This window comes from Pygocentrus nattereri, chromosome 5, assembly GCF_015220715.1.
Source record: "Pygocentrus nattereri isolate fPygNat1 chromosome 5, fPygNat1.pri, whole genome shotgun sequence".
NCBI lineage: Eukaryota > Metazoa > Chordata > Actinopteri > Characiformes > Serrasalmidae > Pygocentrus > Pygocentrus nattereri.
Genome location: NC_051215.1, coordinates 27,936,554 through 27,956,297, shown reverse-complemented (window position 1 = coordinate 27,956,297; position 19,744 = coordinate 27,936,554). Strand labels below are relative to the sequence as shown.

The 19,744-nt window shown below is 38.2% G+C and overlaps 1 protein-coding gene across 1 annotated transcript in view; it reads left to right on the top strand.

Annotated features, from left to right (window-relative positions):
• The first annotated feature begins 5,724 nt into the window (after positions 1-5,724).
• LOC108420861 (synapse differentiation-inducing gene protein 1) overlaps positions 5,725-19,744 on the top strand; it is a 38,806-nt gene continuing 24,786 nt past the window's right edge. The window contains exons 1-2 of the mRNA XM_017690420.2: positions 5,725-6,340; positions 11,396-12,048. Coding sequence (XP_017545909.1) covers positions 11,503-12,048 — 546 coding nt within the window. The 5' untranslated portion in view covers positions 5,725-6,340; positions 11,396-11,502. The remainder of the gene's footprint in view (positions 6,341-11,395; positions 12,049-19,744) is intronic.

The window sequence follows — 19,744 nt, the reverse complement described above, 5'->3', positions numbered from 1 at the left end:
TTGCAGTTCCCTTCTCCAATATCTTGCATACATGTGGGAATTCAGATTGGGTCAGAAAATGTCCGTTGGTCTGTAGTCTTGGTACCAGGCACATTGCGTTCAGCAAGGATATCTGGTTATAAAAGGTGTCTGGAAAAATCTTGCTGTGGAATAGAATATAGTGGGTGATGGACTGGGGTGGATGTGCTATGACCACCCAAAGGTCAGGTTAATTACTGCTCCTCATGGAGTAGTGTAGTTGTGCCTGATTAGTGAAGGAGTAAGGAATGTTTAAAAAGAGGTTTTCTAGGCTCAGGAAGAGAAAATACCAGGACTAGAGGGCATTTTAAACCAAAAAAAGGACCAAAAAGAAACATTACCCCACCTGAATGGAAGGGTCAAGAATGTGTCTCAGAGTTTGGCTGGAAGCTAACCACTTCAGCATTTTTTGTTCTTTCCATTTGGTGATGTATTACTTTTGTACTTCATAGACAAGTATTGATGGTATTGCATGTGCTGGGCAACATGCTGACAGAAGCAAAACCAAGTAGCCGTGAGAAAAGTGGCCTTATTGTCCTGTTAACAAAGTTATTCTGGTGTCTGAAGCCCAGGTGCTACTGCATCTGCTCCAAACCAGTGAATGTCTTGTCTTGAGGCCTCACCTGTCCTGGGCATCTGGGGCTATAGCTCTGAATATTTATTAACCAGCCCTGTTTATAACGCTTTATAATGCTCAGGGTCACATTCACCTGCTCCTCAGACTCCAGAGTTTCTGAAAGTATCTCTGTAAAAGGAGAAAATCTACTTCACTGTAAAGCAAGGACCATAGAAAAGTAGTAAGTAAACTGATACAAAATGACCTATACAGAATGCATTGTTTTAGTTTGTTGTTCAGTTTTAGGTAAAATGAGTTTTACTCAATGTCTATTTAGCTTCTGTAACATTAAAAACTGTAGATAAAATGTGTCTCTATTATTAGGACATTAGAGAGGATATGTGTAGAACAGACTGATATGAAGACAGAAGACTTTAATTATGGCATTATAAAGGACACATCTCCATATTTAAATCTTTTTTTTTCTAGAATTAAGCACATTTTGTATGTTTATAAAAAAAATGATGGGGGAAACAATTCTCCAATGAATTGGGTTGAGCCATGGATCTTTACATACCCAGCCAATGTCCTTGTTCTTGTCTGGCCACCATTAGGCAGGATTAGATGCAGCAGATCCCAGCCTCAGGGAGGTGATGAGATACCATCTCTGTGGACAAGTGCCCCACATTCACATGACATATGCTTTATCTCCATCAGGACTGCTGCTTTTGCAAGGACCTGGAAGAAGACAATGTGCAATGTGCAGCTGAACTCTACTGATTTTTCAATATTTTTACATTAAAATGTAAACAATGTCAAAAATGTATGCTTAAAATCCATGCAGAGCGGAGAAGTACATGTACAGCGCCTTAAGGCAAAATAGTCCCTGAAGAAAATGTATTTTTTTGAGATTTACTATTTACTAACTATTTTAACGTCATTAACATTACATATAAGAACTCAGAATATGTGTAGGTTCACTGGTCAGAGCCTGTAAGTTTCTCTACAATAACCCACTGCACAACAAATCATTCTGAATTACTTTGTTCACATCTAAAATCTAAAAATCTAACTTTGAGATTATGATGTTTTCCTGGGATTGTTTGTTTTTTGATATTTTCAATGACAGAAGGAAACAGGATGCTCTGGAGTCACCATGTCCAATGGCAAGTGTCAGCTAGAGGGGTATAAAGTTACTCAGCACTGTGGAGCAGTGGAATTGCATTCTCTAGGGTCATGGAGCACCAATCAATACCTTTAAGAATGAGGTGGAGCGGCATTTGTGATCCAGAACTAATCATCCAACATCCCTACCTGACCTCACTAGTGCCCCTGCTGCTGAATGCAATCAAATCCTCTTGCAATGTTGTAACATTTAGTGTAAAGCCTTCCCTGAAGAGTAGAGACAGTTACTGCAGTAGAGGGGGACAAACTCCTTTTTAATACTCTTGATTTTGGAAGAAACATTGGACAAGCAGGTGTCCACAAACCTTTGGCCATATAGTGTATATGACGAATCTATGTCCAGTCAAAATATCTCAAGTAAAACTAGGGTATTTAACATTAGGTCAGCCTTCTTTGATTCCAGAAACCCAGAAGATTGCATCTCTTTTTCATGGATCAAACGAGTTTTGGTTGAAATTGTTCTGTGATTGTACACAAACATAACAAATCTCAGAAAAAAGGGTAGTAAACAGTGATTGGGGCAGTACCCCTCTTGTCAATGGGGTGGTCCTCTAGAGGGCAATATCTTCAGTATCTTTAGTCAGGGAACATACTTGTCCCACAATCCACTGAAATTATTCATGTATTGACTCCACACACCTCATCTTGACTGTAGGCCTTTTATTTTATTACTCTGTTTTAAAACATTAGGTTATGAAAAGATTTTGTATCTTTTCCCTGAGAAAAAAACTTATTTAATTACACAGTTGGACCTTAAAACCATTGATGTACTTGTGAGGATACAATCGCATTATTTGGACCATGATGAACAAAAACGTACAAGCACAGAACCTTTTTTTCTGCCAGTTCTGAAATGAGACTGACATAACAATGAAAATAAAACATTCTCTTGCATGCACTTTACACAAATTCAATATGCATATTGGACATGTATCAGCTAATTCACTGTTCTTTGCGCAGCCAGTAATACTTTGAGTACAATTGAACAATCTGACAGAGCAGAGCTTCTGCGAAGAGGTTGATGTGTGGGAAACACAATAAGGGTTTAATTGAAAGTAGGAAGGACCCCAGAGCCTAGAGAAATAATAAAAGCACAGAGAAGATAAAGGATGGAACAGAGAGCTTTGGGATATTGCTATGGTGATAAAGAACCTGCCTCTGCTACCTACATGGTTAACAAAAAGAACAGCAGCTCCTGGGAGCCGTGCACACTGATACAAAAGAAAGCACCTTTCGTACACTGCTTCTTTCTAGGTTTTGCAGTTTCTTCAAATTCATGCAAGTGAGCATCGGGACTTGTCGACTTGAAGAACAAAAGAGTGCGTAGTAGTTGATTATTATAAATCATAAAACTTCTAATAACTGAACAGGAGATTGAAGGTGAGCATACAGTAAATCTGCAAACACCAGAGACAATCATTCATCTATTTAGTTTACAGTCAAAATGGCCATTAAGTACAATGTCTTCATTTTTCAGGAGATATTGCTAAGGAGATTAGATAAAAATATGGACACAAAGTCAAAGGAAAAGAAATGAAAAGATTGGAAAACTAGAGTTCAAAAATGACTCAAAGCTACAGAGAAAATGTGACTCCTAACAACCAACTGGAAGACCTGATAGACACCAAAACCACCCCCATCAGATAAACAGCACAGCTTCATATTTGAGAGAGAGGAGAAAATCAAGCTGCTTCAGATCTGAAAACATCCACAGGTGTTTCTGTCCATCCTTCCACTGTGAGAAGACAACTCTGCGCTGTGGGTCTGAAAGGATGTGTAGCGGTCAAGAAACTCTTAATTGGCTTTTATATAGCATAATGGCCAAGTTGTATTGTCAGACCTTACAGCAAACACTAATGTCTGATTTCTTATCTTTTGGATGACAATCCTTTGGGCACCCTTGAACAGCAAATGTCCTTTCTAGGCAGTCACTATCAGGTCACTTTAGTATTTTGATTTCTGTAATGGGACATTTTTCTTTACACAGTGAAAAAAAGCTACACTAAAAAGCTACACTTTCTGCTTAATGCCCTCATTAGAATTATAAATTAGCCAAAGCTCTCAAACATCTCATGCCAGATGGCTATTAGACGATAAACTGGTACAGGTCTTCTAGCCTACCATCTCAATCAGAATGTGACCAATTGTGTCCTCTGTGAACCCCAGTCATGACACATGGCACAGCTTGAAACCTGAATCTCATAAGGCCTGTCATGAGTTTTGCACAGTGGGTAGGCCTTTCTTTTCTAAACAGCCACTGTGGACTAACGACCCAGACCTCAACATCACTACATTACATTGTCTTGTACTTCTACTGAGCAATTACAATGAAGTTGGATCTATCTATCTATCTATCTCTGAATGTGTTTGAGATTACTTGAATCATGAAAAGCAGAAAATGCAAAACAAACTTCTAAGACTGAACTTTGGAGGTGTGGAAAAATATCCATTCAGATTTCTTTTAAACTGAAACTGAGTCTCCTGAAAATGATGGAAGTTGACAAAGAGTGGACACGCTAAATACTGAAATATTTGATATTGTTTAATTTTTAGTCATTTCTGTTAAATATATATTTTCTTATTTTTTCATTATGCTGAAAAGATTTATATTTTGCATCGCAGAACTTGTAATGTCCACCTTGCTTGGAAATTTTAAAAATAAAGGGTGGTCTCTGACTTCTGCATAGTGCCGTAGATGGGCTTTGATGGGTTTTCTTTTTGTGCCATTTGAGTCCACTTTGGAGTAGCCTATTGGCCAAGTTGTGTTGTCACGCCTACTTAAGTTTGTAAGGAAACACTAATGTCTGATTTCTTATCTTTCGGTTGACAATCCTTTGGGCTCCCTAGAACAGCAAATGTCCTTTCTAGGCAGTCACTATCAGGTCACTTTAGTATTTTGATTTCTGTAATGGGACATTTTTCTTAACACAGTGTTCTAAAAAGCTTCACCTTTCTGCTTAATGCCCTCATTAGAATTATAAATCAGCCAAAGCTTTCAAACGTCTCATGCCAGTTGGCTCTTAGACAATAAACTGGTACAGGTCTTCTAGCCTACCATCTCAATGAGAATGCGGCCAATTGTGTCGTCTGCGAACCCCAGTCATGACAAATGGCACAGCTTGAAACCTGAATCTCATAAGGCTTGCTGTGAGTTTTGCACAGTGGGTAGGCCTTTCTTTTCTTTAATTTATTTTTTATTTTATTTGATAACATAAGGTATGCATAACACTACAAATTAAATCACAGTGTACATACAGTAAAATAATTTATAGGTCAAGAGGTCCTTCATCTCAACAATATATAACAATAAAAAAGTAAATAAACACAAAATTAAGGAAGTGAAAAATAAGTGTACATTTTATAGTAACCATAAATTTCATACATACACTGACAGTTACTATGGCTTTTATACATTCTTCAGTTTCACTAAGAAAAACATAAAATACATGTTTTTTTGTTAGTAAACATTTATGTACATAAACCTTAGCTTTAATAATGATGACATTTGCAACATACACTATATGGCCAAACTTTTGCCACAAAGTTTGAAGCATGCAATTGCCTAAAATGTCTTTGCTAGCTGTAGCATTAACATCCTTCACTGGAATTAAGGGTCCCAAATCCTGAAAAACAGCCCTAGCCCACTATCCCACCTCCACCAAACTTTACTACTGGCACTATGCATTCTAGTAGTGTTCTCCTGGCATCCACCAAACCCAGATTCATCCATCAGACAGATTTTTTTATGGATATGTGCTCAATTTTATATACCTTATAAACCCGGGTGTGGCTGAAACACCTGGAGGGGTGTCCACATACTTTTGGCCATAAAGTGCGCGGGTGGAGAGATGCTGTTGTTTTACTTTGTGCCACTGGGTGTCAGGATTGCACCACACGCAACGCCTCAACGCCAAACCCCTAAAAGTTTTGCGGAAAACGTCATAATTCATCAGATTAATCGACATAGTCAACTGATCAGTTATCAAACTCCTCGACCTTCACAAGAGTGAGCAAAAATCTTAAGGCGAAAACACAGAGCGACACTGGAACGAGGTGAAACGGGTCGAATGCAGTGTAGGTCTTGGCTACGCTGCCCGTACGGTGTCCATTACAGCGTGCGCTCCCCTTACAGTGAAGCTGCAGGGTCCGTGGTGAGGACGTCCCAGCGCAAATCTGCGCTTTAGGACCAAGAGGAACGCGAGCGCACCGCTATAAAGACGGCAGCCGCGTTCAGGTCACGCACAGTGCGGTGCGCGGAGCTCACGCACCTCGGACGAAGCGTCCCAGAAACGCAGGAGGTGCGTATCTGAACCGCAGCGAGCACGAAGCCGGCGGAACCCAGTGTCACAATGCAACAGCCCCTGCACTGTAGGCGCGTCGTCGCAGGGAAGACGAAGCTCTCCAAGCCCTCGCTTCGGTGACTGACTTCTTGAAGACGCGGACAGCAAGCTGGACACTTTGGGCTTCTCGCATCCTCCTCTAGAATCTACCTGTCGAGGGATATAAGGCGCCAGAATACAGCTGTTCTGAGTACAGCAGGTCTACTGGGGGGCTCATCGACTCATTCGTTCAGCTCGAAAGGTAAGTGGCAATCTTACCAGTCAGATCACGAACTTGTACAGCAAATGAGCGATTGCACCAAGATGACATCGATGCATCTCAGCCTCCTGCAGCCCGTCAGCCTGGCTGGATTTGTTTGCGCCAAAAGAATAGACACCATTACCATTTAACACCCTTTTTTCTTTTGCTGTTTTAATTGAGGGCATTACCTGTTTATGCATAGTGTCCTGGTGGTCTGTATGCTTCAAGGGTCTGTCTGTAAATCTATATCCAAACTGGTATTCATAGAGGAATGTAGATTGCAGTACCATGGACAGCTCCCATTGCAACCCCAAAATTTGACACTAAAATGCACTAGAAACAAAGTGTCTGCTATTTGGATGCAGCCAGTTTCGATTAAAAGGACAAAATGAGCACATGTACATGTTTATCTGCTTCAAGAGCTCTGAAACGTGCCGTTGTTACTATTCACCAAAGTTGTAAATCAAAATATTTACTGTGATTTGTTTATTTGGTTGGTAATTGTTGTACCATTACATGTATACGCTGGATTCCAGTTATACATACATTACTGGCAACATGCCTCAGCCAATCAAACATGTTTTATTATTTATAAAAAACACACCGTTCCACAATTCCACAATGATAATAATAAAAATAATAATAATAATAATAATAAATAAAACATTAATCACATGGGCGATTGCATTTCTAATGCACCCTGAGGTCAGTGAGCTGCAGAGACGCTCCAATAATAGTAAGGGTTGGTGATGTAGTAGAGAAATGTTGACAGCTTCTCTCCCTTCAGATAACAGATCAGCCAGTCCAGAAACTCTGACAGTGTAAAATCCACACTGATGGAGATCAGACACCAGCACATCTGACATAAGCCAGTGATTACACTAAGTACTGCAGGTGTAAGCTGCTCATCTTTTGAGTCGCGGTGATTGTCCTCTCACACTTTACAGCTTAGAATACAAATGCTTTTTCACATCTAAAGGCCAATTTCTTTTTCATTCGTTCCAGCCTTACAGCCTATATTCAGTCATTTGAACACAGTTGCTGTTAGCAACTACATCCACTTATGAGCCCTACAAACATCTTCACCACATCATGTGAATGTGTGCCTTACAAGCTACCAAAAGAATCCGCAGTTCTGGCTCACATGTTGGAGTCAGGGGAACTATTTTTAGCCTTTCCTTGGCAAATACCACTGAAATCCAACCTTCCAATTCTTTAGCCCTTCCAGTATTGAAGCATCTAATTGGTCACAGGGCAGTGCACAAGGAGCAAAATCTGCCTTTAGTTGTCTTCACAATAGAGTTGAATAGAAAGGGCCAATGACATTGTAGCTGCAGTTTTTCTGGACAAGGCCAATGTTTCCGAATGTTGTACCTTGCATTCAAACCCAGATCCAGTCAAGCTCTTAAGTGATGCTGAAGAAATGTGCTTCTTCAGAAATACTGCTGGGGTTTTTATATGTTATTAACAATATTTACCCTTGGCTGTGGGCCTCACACTGGTATTCAAGATGTTGTAGACTCCAGAAGACAAATGTCAGCAGGCATTTATTGTGGGCCTTCATACAACAGCCACTGATTCAAAGAAGATAATATAAAAATAGAGCCGTTAGGGCTAAGGATTAAAGGGGAATTCCACAGATTAATACATTAAATAAATAAAAATAAATATAAATAACAATGACATTTTTGCATTCAAATTGTAACATGTAAACCGTCATTCTAAGTGGTTTGATGTGAAATGCTCTGTTCTAGAGAAACTTACATAGTGAGATTGTTATGCATTCACTATGATAGGAGGTTATGATGTCTACAATGCAAATCTTGACATTTTATTTAAATATTTAAGAAAAAGCCAGTGAACTTACATTTGTCTTTTATACATAAATCTGGAAAAAATCCATTTTCTCTTGCGACTATTTTGCCTCACAATGACCTGCATGTTCATTTTTCAGACGTCTGGTTCCTATCACTATGACTGTAAATAATTCTGGCTCAGTAATTTTCTCTAGAATGAAGCATTTCACATCAAACCACTGTAAATGACTGTGTTTACATCTAAATGACTTAATTGTGCAGATATATTTTCCCTTTAAGGCTACATATTGGAACTACCTTTTCAGAGAGCAACCAAAAATACACTGTATCCATGAAGATCCTCAGCAATGGATCATTTCTTGTCTTGGACAAAGGGTTTTCCTGCTGAACTTAGCAGAAAAGAGTGAGTAAATTGCTGGGAACTTGGCCATGTTTTAGATAATTCAATGGTGCAGAGGCAGGAATCAATGGCTCAGGGATGCATGACAGTGTAGGCTGAACAAGCCATTCCATAGGTCTGTTAGGAGTTCTGAACAACAAATGGAGGAGGATGACGGGGCTTTGATAACGGCTTTGTTTGCTGTTTTTCAAAAGGTCGGCTATAACAGCAGCAAAAAACAAGTAATTTGTTTTTATGACAATGTTAGCATTTACAAATTGGATTATTTAGGCAGGGAATCAAATGATGTAGGTATAAAGGTTTTTTGTTTGCTTGTTCTTTTGCTGTAGAGCATGTAAAAAAATGGACCGTCTGATATTAAGCCTGCATATCATTATAGCAGTGCTAAATTGTATACTGACATGCCTTACAGAAAAATGCTAACATCATGTGACAACCACCAGCAAAGGCATTCATATAGCAGGTTATCATAGCTGCACAATCATCAATCATTATGTTGCATCTTCCTAATTGCAATCATCAGTCATTGTGTCCTCTTAATTGGTGACAGTTAAATCGCTCCTTTTTAAAAAAAAATACAGCAAAAATAAACATAGTATTTGCACACTGTGCATTACTCATCGCTGACAGTAAATTTGGAAGTCAAATATCTCTTCTCTGAGCATGTCATACAGACTCCTCACTCCTTTGATAAAGACCTAGCTTTCTCAGAATAGCTGCCTTGAAGTGCAGGATGTATGTGGTGGTTTTGCACTCCTGCTGGTGGTGTTGTTTTGTGATGAGACAAGACTTCTGGCTATGACATAATCATTTTGTGAGAAAACAGGAAAAAAAAATGTCCCAGCAATTAACCCTTAGTTGATGTAGATATCAAAGGTGATATCAAACAACACACTGTAATTAACAAACCTCAGTTCCAAATACAGCTTGGGATATTATGTGAAATGCTAATAAAGAAAACAGAAACAGTGATGAGTAAATTCTGTTTGACTTGTATTAAATTGGAAACAGTACAAAACATGATAGTTTTACCTTAATTACATTATTGTTTTTATAAATATGCACTCAATCCAAATTTGATGCCTAAAGCATGTTTCAAAAAAAGCATGTTTGCTACTGCATTACATCACCTTTCATTTTAGTAGCACTTAGTAATCATTCATGGATCAAAAACACCAAATGATATAGTTTTGAAAGTGGATTTTTTTCATTTCTTCCATTATACAATTTCTATTCATTGTTGTATTTTACGCTTCACAATGCACCACATGTTTACAGTGGGAGACAGTTTAATACTGCAGGCAGGTCAGTCTAGTGCCCACATGCTCTGATTAGGAAGCCGTGCTGTAGCAACATGTGCAGAATGTGGCTTGGTATTGTCATGTTGAAATTAGCATGGATGTCCCTGAAAAAGACGTCGTCTAGAAGGCAGCACTGTACTGTTTTCATTTAAACATGGTTCAGTGTGGATTTACAAATCACAGTTTTTACACAAAATTCTATGGAAAATGCTGATTTTAAACATTTTATCAATATATTTTTGTTTGAAAGTAAAGGAGGAGAAGAAATTGTATTATTTAAATAAGATGAAAAATTGTCATTATAAATATAGTATTATATTAGGATATTTTTCCATGTATTTTTCCCTTTGAAACCAGGAGAAAAAAGTCATAAGTTTAGATGCAGACCTGCTAATACAGAATAAAATGTAAATGTAATTCCATACCTACACTCTTTAAAAAAAGATGCCACAAAGTATTCTTTGAGCAAAAATATGGAAGAATCAGGTTTGGGTTCCCTAAAAATGTATATGTTAATAAAAAAGAAGAATCTTCATGTAATATAAAGGTTCTACACCATTTTAAGGGTTCTTTCTGAAAGCTTTACATGTGGAGCTTCTTTAAAATTGAACTTGTTCACAGGTTTTTCACATATATCCATAATATATTTCCAAAATGGTTCTCTAAATAACAATTTTAACAAGATGTTTAAGATCTGTCGAATTAGTCATGTAATTGTGTAATTATATTCCTATTACATGGCGAAATGATGATCATAACTCAAATTCTAAAACACTCATATGCACATATTTGATGATTCCAACTTCACATAACATCTCATACAGGCAGTGTGAGTGTGCTGCTACTATTCAGCATTGTGTATTTATAAGTAATTCACATGCAATATCTGAGAACAGATTTGGAACTAAAGTAGTTATAGAAGAAGAAGTAGTTATAGTTTAGAAATGAAGCCCCAGAATTCTGAGGGTTAAGTGCATTTTAAAAATAAAGCAAAAACATGCATCGGTAATGGTTTCTTGTACAGTACCATGTATTCTAGGTATTAACCAAGTAAGTGTGAGGTACAAAATCCAAAGAACTAGGTAATTATTTTGGGCGAAATGATGGAAAATTCCAAGGCACTCTTACTAAATTACACTGAAATGCATAACAGGTTCTAGGGGTTCTTAACTGTGTAAGTGTGTGGTACAAATTCCATATTACTTTTCAGTAATAATATTGGGTAAAAGGTTCCAGGTGGTTAGTAGAAGTAAGAGGACTGTACACAAATAAGGTACAGAAAGTCTTATGTAATATATCTATTGTTATCTACCTGTTACCTATAAATAACACAAAAGCAATGATTCTGAATGTAGCAAGTTCAGTGTCATCTTGGCTAGACTGTACTTTGGAGTTTGTACCAAACACCAACTAAGTGAATATTTAAAGCCTGTTAGGCATTTCAGTGTAATTTAGTTAGACTGTCTTGATTGTTTGTTCCTAGAACCTAGGGGACTGTTAAAAAACAATTACTAACAATTGCTATGGTTTCTTATAGGAGAGATCACAGCAATGCTTCCACCTCCTGCATCCTCAGCTTCACTCATGAGGGAAACTAGCAACGGGGCTGAGACCTTTCCCAGCATCTGCACTCATTAGGCCAAAATGGAAACAGGGCCCCGATCAGAGGAGGAGAAGGACCCTCCTGCTCAGCGGAAGCCATCCTCGTCAGCAGACGGTGGGGATGTGGGACCTGAGAGCTGCAAACGCAATGGCTTGATCAACACCCGTGGTGTGATGGTGGAGACGAAGGAAGGCCTGGTGTCGGTGTACTCCGCCCCGCAGTATCAGGGCCATGTAGTGGTCAACCTCTCGCCCCAGCAGCCAGGTCAGGACAGGAACGGGACAGGGGTTAGTGGACGCCACCCACAGCTACTCAACCCCAGTGCTCTGCCCCAGGCTGTGGACCCCTTCTACAGGCCCAACCTCATCCTGTACCCTGAGGGTGTGCTGAGGGCATGGGGGGAGGGAGGGGAGTGCTGTGAAACTACCTTCATCGAGGACATGGGTCCAACCTCGGCCACTGCTACCGTCACCAAAGACGGAATCGTATTTACCGATAGCAAGTTCCTGGACTTGTCTATGGACGACGCCAAGATTCAGACGCTCTCCTACGATGTGGACGATGATGATGACTTTCAAGAGCTGGAGGTAAGATACATCGTTTAAAATCCTCAATCCTGGAAATGAAATATCATCTCTGTCAACCAAAATTTTGAGATTTTGTCGATGTGCCCTTTAAAATCTTTAGTGTTTCTACATAATTTAATGGTTGAGATGTTAACAAAGTCATTTAGAGTGGTTTCAATAAAAGTGGTACATTGTATAGAAAAATACTGACTCAGATTTCTTTACAGTGATGGTGATGGGAGCCAGGTGTGCAATGCCTACGGTGCAAATATAGTGATTCTATAGGGTCTAGGACCACCTGTGAATGTCTCAAGGATCAGGTAGCGTATTTGTAACTACTTTGTGTTTTGGGTTTTTAGAGACATCAAACTCTTCGGCTGTCTGGTTCCTATCTCCACCACTCTGATTCAGCTTGATTCATTGTTTGTCTTGATTAGAGCACTTCAAAGTCAAACCACTCCGAATGACTCTGCTTATATCTTCACCATTTAATTATGCAGAGATTTTGAAAAATTGATGGAATTTCCCTTCAAGTCATGAACAACTGCTGGTGTGAGGATAAAGAAGAATGATTCTGCCTGTAATACTGGGTGCACTGTGTTTCTGAAAGAGTGTGCATGGAACACAGTTCTGATTACTGGTTTCACCAAAGTAACAGTAGAACTGATTAGAGTATGAAGTATATTGCTGTTCATGTGACCCAAACAAATAAATAATCCACAGATGTTCAGCTTTGTTAGATTGTGTTCTGTCCAAATACAAAACACCTTATATCAATAAAAGTGAAGAGTAGATTAAAAGACGGAAAATGCAACCAACTTCTAAGACTGAACTTTGGTGGTTTGGAAAGATATCTCTGCAGATTTCTTTAAAAAACTGAAAGCAAGTCTGCTGAAAAGAATGCAGGCTGTAATAAAGGCAAAGAGTGGACACACTAAATACTAAAAAATATATATTTAGTTGTTAAGGATTCTGTGTCATTTTCTCAAATCTGCTTTTTTCCGCTCTAGTTACATGCCCTTTTGACCAAATACTAATTGCTTAAAAAGTGGTATATATATATATATATATATATATATATATATATATATATATATATATATATATATATATATATATATATATACATTATGTGACTGTTTAATGCATATATTTTTTAAATGACAACCACAGTATACTTTTTGAAACACCTCTATTTTCACACCTGGTTTATTTATTGATTTTTATTCTGTAAAGTGATTTGTAATTCATGGTCATTCATTTCACACCATCGAGTCAAATGATGAATTTACAGAGCACGTTTCTTGGGTTCTTTCCACATGACTGGCTGTGAGTGCGTGTGAGTGTGTGTGTTATGAGGGTTGGCGGTTGTTGGAAGGGTTGTGAGTGGAGTGGCAGTCTGGACGGCCAGTTTCCTGCTGCTGCCCGCCTGCCTGGGCCACCTGTTCCGATTCGTCGGCTCATTTCTGCAGATCCGTGTGAGGTGACAGTAATGCTCAGAGAGGGGGAAACACGCAGGTGTGCTGCAGAGCTCAATCAGTAATGTCTTCATTTAAATTAACTCACAATTATTCATGAAAATGGTGTATGATGAACTGGTGAAGTCTTCATGTGGAGAACTTCGTCATATTAGAGGGAAATTACCCATTTTTAAAAGTGGCTGCATAGATTGAACACTGAGATGTAAAATTGTGTGAAGTAGTTCACTGCAGAGAAACCGACTTTTGATGGTGATGATAGGATACAAGGGTTGCGATGTTAACAACACACACACATATACACACACACACACATATATATATATATATATATATATATATATATATATATATATATATACAGTGGCAAGAAAAAGTATGTGAACCTCTTGAAATTTTATGGTTTTCTGCATTAACTTGTCATAAAATGTGATCTGATCCTCATCCAAGTCAAGCATATCGACAAATATAATGTGCCCAAAATAATAACACAAAATATTTTTTATCCTTCATATCTTCATTGAGAACAACAATGAAAACATTATAGTGCTAGTGGATAAAGTATGTGAACCCTTGAGTTAATGATCTCAAAAAAGCTAATTGGAGTCATACCTGGAGTCTTGTTAAGAAAATGAGTTTGGAGGTGTGTACTAGAGCTACTTTGACTGATAAAAACCACTTAGACTTTTTGAGTTTGCTCCACACAAGAAGGATATGCGTATGTAAGCCATGCCTCGCCAAAAAGAGCTTTCAGAGGATCTACGATCAAAAATTGTTGCTTTACATAAAGCTGGAAAGGGTTACAAAGCAATTTCAAAGACTTTAGAAATTCACCAGTCTACAGTAAGGCAAACAATCTACAAATGGAGACAATTTGGGACTGTGGCTACTCTGCCAAGAAGTGGGCGCCCAGTCAAAATGACCCCAAGAGCACAACGGGGACTAATCAATGAGGTAAAGGAACAACCCCGAGTGACAGCCAAAGATTTGAAGGCAGCATTGATGCAGGCTAACATCTGTGTTCATGAATCTACAGTTCGTAAAACTTTGAACAAGCAGGGTGTCTATGGCAGGACACCACGAAAGAAGCCGCTGCTTACTAAAAAGAACATTGCTGCACGCCTGAAGTTTGCGAAAGAGCACATTGACACTTCACAACGGTACTGGCAAAATGTTTTGTGGACAGATGAAACTAAGATTGAACTATTTGGAAAGAACATGCAGCGATACATCTGGCGTAAAAAAGGCACTGCACATCACCATAAAATATCATCCCAACCGTCAAGTATGGTGGAGGGAACATCATGATTTGGGCCTGCTTTGCTGCATCAGGGCCTGGTCAGCTTACAGCCATTGAGGGGAAGATGAATTCCCAAGTGAATCAAAAAATTCTACAGGATAATGTGAGAGAGTCTGTACGCCAGCTGAAACTCTATAGAAGTTGGGTGATGCAACAGGACAATGACCCAAAACACCAGAGCAAGTCCACAACAGAATGGCTTGTGAAAAACAAAATCCGCCTTTTGGAGTGGCCAAGTCAGAGCCCAGATCTCAACCCTATAGAAATGCTATGGAATGACTTGAAGAGAGCTGTACACATGAGGCATCCAAGGAACATGACAGAGCTGAAGCAGTTCTGCCAGGAAGAATGGGCTAAAATTCCTCCTGAATGATGTGCAGGTCTGATCCACAGCTACAGGAAACGCCTGGTTGAGGTTATTGCTGCCAAGGGAGGGTCAACCAGCTATTAATTCCAAGGGTTCACATACTTTTTCCACTATCACTTTAAATGTTGAATGAGTGTGTTCAATAAAGTCCTGAAAGAAAATTTATTTTTGTGCGTTATTATTTTGGGCACATTATATTTGTCGATATGCTTGACTTGGATGAGGATCAGATCACATTTTATGACAAGTTAATGCAGAAGACCATAACATTTCAAGAGGTTCACATACTTTTTCTTGCCACTGTATATATATACATATATATATATATATATATATATATATATATATATATATATATATATATATATATATATATATATATATATATGGTAAATCTGAAAAAATAAGTTCTTTGTGGATAATTTTGCCACACAGTGCCCTGCATCACCTTTCCATCAATGAATAAGATTCAAAAATACATTTTTGACCAAAAGCTTATCTTAAAACTATAGTAAAACATGCAGCATACATAAATACAATAATTTCATGTAATAACTGTGAGGGAGCCTTTTAATGCATTAAACTCTTTTTACATCTTAATGGTTGAATTATGCAGAAATTTACAATGAAATAGCCCTGATGATTAATGAGATCCTTTATCAATATAATCACATCACAATGCTTATAGAGTAAGTGTCTGTGTCTGAATTATGAGCTAGTTATGTACATATTATAAATGTTTGATGAAGTCATTACTTAATGATCTTCAAATAACATATTACCTTGATGCTATATAGCAAACTAGCTCAGCTTCAGGGAAGGCTGCCCTCTTTTTTTTTGGTTTTATTTTTAGTGCTTACAGAGGTAGCATATGCTTTCTTCAACGTGTCTAGGTATCTAGGTGTACCTATATTTAGACAGCAGTGATATTTCAATATTCAACAAATGTAAGAGATCAAAAAGCTGTTTGTGAATGTACATACCAGGAGTGCTTGATCAGAATCAACCAGGATGAGGATCAGCCTGTATCTGCTTAACATGCAATTGGCAACATGCCCATTTCTTTGTATTTTAGCTGATCTTTGTTGTTTTTATGATGTAAACAATGTGAGCCGCTTAAGTACGTGTGTACTGCATTTGAATGATGTTGCTATACTTTTGAATGTTTTGTGTTAAGTGCATGCAAGTGACATGCATGTGTCAGGCCTACCCACCAGCCTATGTGTTTCATATCAGCCATACAATTCAAGATGGGAGTATATCGCAGCTGTCGGAACAAAAACTTGTATCTCCAAAATGGTAAATTTACAGGAGAAGGAAAAAACATAACTTACTTTTAATGTAAGTCAATGGAACCAGACTTTTCTCTAAGTACTTTTTGGCCGTTTCTGGTGATCCATTTATCATTAAATTTACACACAATATAAAGAGCAACAGATATTTCAGACATTTCAAATTAACTGAAAAATGACAAAAATGGAGATACGAGATTTTGTTCTGACAACTGTGATATACAGGTGACTTGTGTTGTCCATTGCAGTACTGATTGCACTGTACTGTCTTTGGGATGGGGAAATGGCCCTGCTTATGGACCTGAAATGGACCAAAATCCAGGGCCAGGTTTGACCACATGTCCTTTGCAGGACACAAAGTTACTGTATGTTACACCTGCTTTAAATGTTCAGGTATAAACAGGTGGAAAAATAGCATTACATTATCTTTGATGTTCTTATACACATGAATACACTGTGCTCTGTCCTCGTGTTAAATGGCTCAAAACTTAAATTTCATACTTCCCCAAAACTCCACTTTCACATACAGATGAATTACTTTTATAACGTAGTGAATAGAAATCCTATTACACTGTCTAGTAAAAACACTGCATTGTAATTTAGCTCGCCGAGTGTCTGGAATGATTTATATAACATTCTCTCATTATTTTCACGTACCAAGCTTAACAGCTCTCATGAACCTCCCTCTGAATGAGTTGTATTGGGGTGCTCAGCGCAGCATTGTTAGGGGGACAGAGGGAAGCCTATTGTCCCTGCCCATACTGAAAGGCCACCGCGTCGCTCTAATTATCTTAACCATTTTGGGTGTGTTCTGACCTTTCAATAAAAATTTACTTTTGAAGTTCATTTCTGGATCCAATTAATGGAGCACTTGACTTGCCTATTATGCAGGCGCACTCCTCAATCTGTAGCAGCATTACTTCGTCCCTCTCATTCCTCTTCATGACACGCTGCCCAGAATATGATTTGGCGGTTTGCTAGGCCTATGGGTCATCATCCAAACGCTACAATGTAAAAAATAAGGTCAGAAAACATCTGCAGATGATTGCTCGAGCTGGACATCAGTAATGAAATCATTCTCGTTTTTATTTAATTTTCACCTGTTCATATGCAGACTGGCAGTTTATATCATAAGGGTCCTGCAAAAGAAGCCAACAGTAGAAGGGATCACTATAGACAATATATTACTATGTTAGGTTTTTTACTGGGCTTGAAGCAGTTATGCAAGCACACCCTTAAGAATAAAAGTGTCAAAAATGTTCTTGGGAGTAAAGCCATAGAAAAAACACTTACCTTATTATTACCTTAGCAATTTCACAGTAACCATAACATGTAATTTCCTTCTGTTTTGGAGCTCCATCAGTTAAACTATGCAGTTTTTCCTTCAATAGTGTTTTGATGATAGTGTGCATGATTTAGAAACCTGGAAGCAAACTAGATTGTTGTTTTTGAAGGCAAGCAAACAAGTCAACATTTCGTTTTATTGTTTTTATAGATATTTTTTATGGCGGCAGTTATTCACAATTTATTTGATATCAAAAAAGCTGCAGCTGTGCTGTCATTTTATCTTGGGACAGCCATCAGTTGGACCGCTCATTGCTCGCTAGCAGCTCATCACAGAATCACAATGTTTTAAACACAGAGCGATAACAGAGTCTTAGTTCAGGTGGTAAAAAAGTAAGATATTTTATTTATGTTAATCAAAAAAAAAAAAACAAACCTGAGTTGATTTTCTTTCCCTAGCACAGGGGCCGGCAACCAAAATATTAAGTAGAGCCATTTTGTCCTTTTAATAAAAATCCACCTTGGGAGCCACAACATTTTATGTACATTTCACCATCTTGGCTGTAAATATGCCCTAGTATGGGCTAAAAATATAATATAAACGCAAACGCAGACTTACTTTGCTCTACTTTAAGCTTTAGCTCATCTACAGCTGCTTTTCTCACATCTCCAGCAGGAGAAAAGTAGAACAATTTTTTGAAAATGTCTCTCAACATTTGATTTTTTACAAAGGTGAAGTCAGCTTGTCATTTGTCAGCATCTGTTCAAATTTTTCCCGCTCTACCTCAAATGCTGCCTGAGGTGCCAGAATGTAACTGCTGCATCATTTAAGGTGGAACAGATCAATTTGAACGAGAAGCTGACTTGAGCTTTGCTACTTTTTAGTGTTTGACAGTTTCTCATTGCAGATTAAAAGTATCAGGAAATCAGCTGGAGTACTACTTCTCAGAATTATCGTTGTTCGTCTTATTTTTCTTTGGCCTTTCGTTAGCTACTAACGAGGTGAGGGTGTCTGCATTACTATGGTGACCAGCAGTCTGCGCGCCAATCTTCAGGGTTAAAGGTTGAATTAGCAATTATTTAGGGTGAGTCAAAAGTCATAGGACAGTGTTTTATTATGCTGAAGGTGGTGTTTGTTGTAGATTTTCTCAGCATACACAACTTGTTTGAGATAAAAGTCGATAAAAAATAAAATAAAATAAAAAAAACCCTGTCCTGTGACTTTTGGCTCACCCTGTACATAATTAAACTCTTGTGTTTAAGACCGTTTATTGTTAAAACCATGTTGAACGGTGAGCAGAGCTTTATTTTACTGCAAAGGAGGATTATTTTATTTTTACCTAAAAATCTAATTCTGCTTTAGAGCCCAATCAGGGCAGTAAAAGAGCCACATGTTACTGATCCCTGCCCTAGCAGAATTGTGAGTAGGGAGCCTGAAGAAAGAGTCTTGTTCTTCAAAGCAAATTAAAGTCAAAGCAAAAGTGATTTTCTGACTTGTTAGCCCACATCCCTAGTCATATTAAACATGACTATGTCATAGTAGACAAGATTCTTGTTTTCCTATAATCTTTCAAGTGTAAAGACTTTTCACCTGCCTCTAAAATGCCTTATGAGTTTTAATTATGTCATTGTGAGGAAAAAAAAAATTAACTGATATCATGTATCGTCACCTCCCCGTCACTCCACACCCACCTATCATAGAAAATACTCAGCCAGCTCAGAGACACTCACTGATACTCTGTTTCACTTAGACACACGGTATGGAAGGAAAATGCCATATACTTAATGATTCGCATAGACTTTAAAAAATCTCTTTTGTGCATGACAGTTGAGAGTCTGACGAGCCTTTTTTAAAACCTCCAGAAATATAAAGGTTTAAATTCCATTTAAAGGTTTTTCATTAAACCCTACGTTCAAGCCAACATCCATTTAGGAACCTCTAAATTGTGCATACATTCCAGTAAGCTGTGCGAGCGAATCACTGGCCTCTTACTGA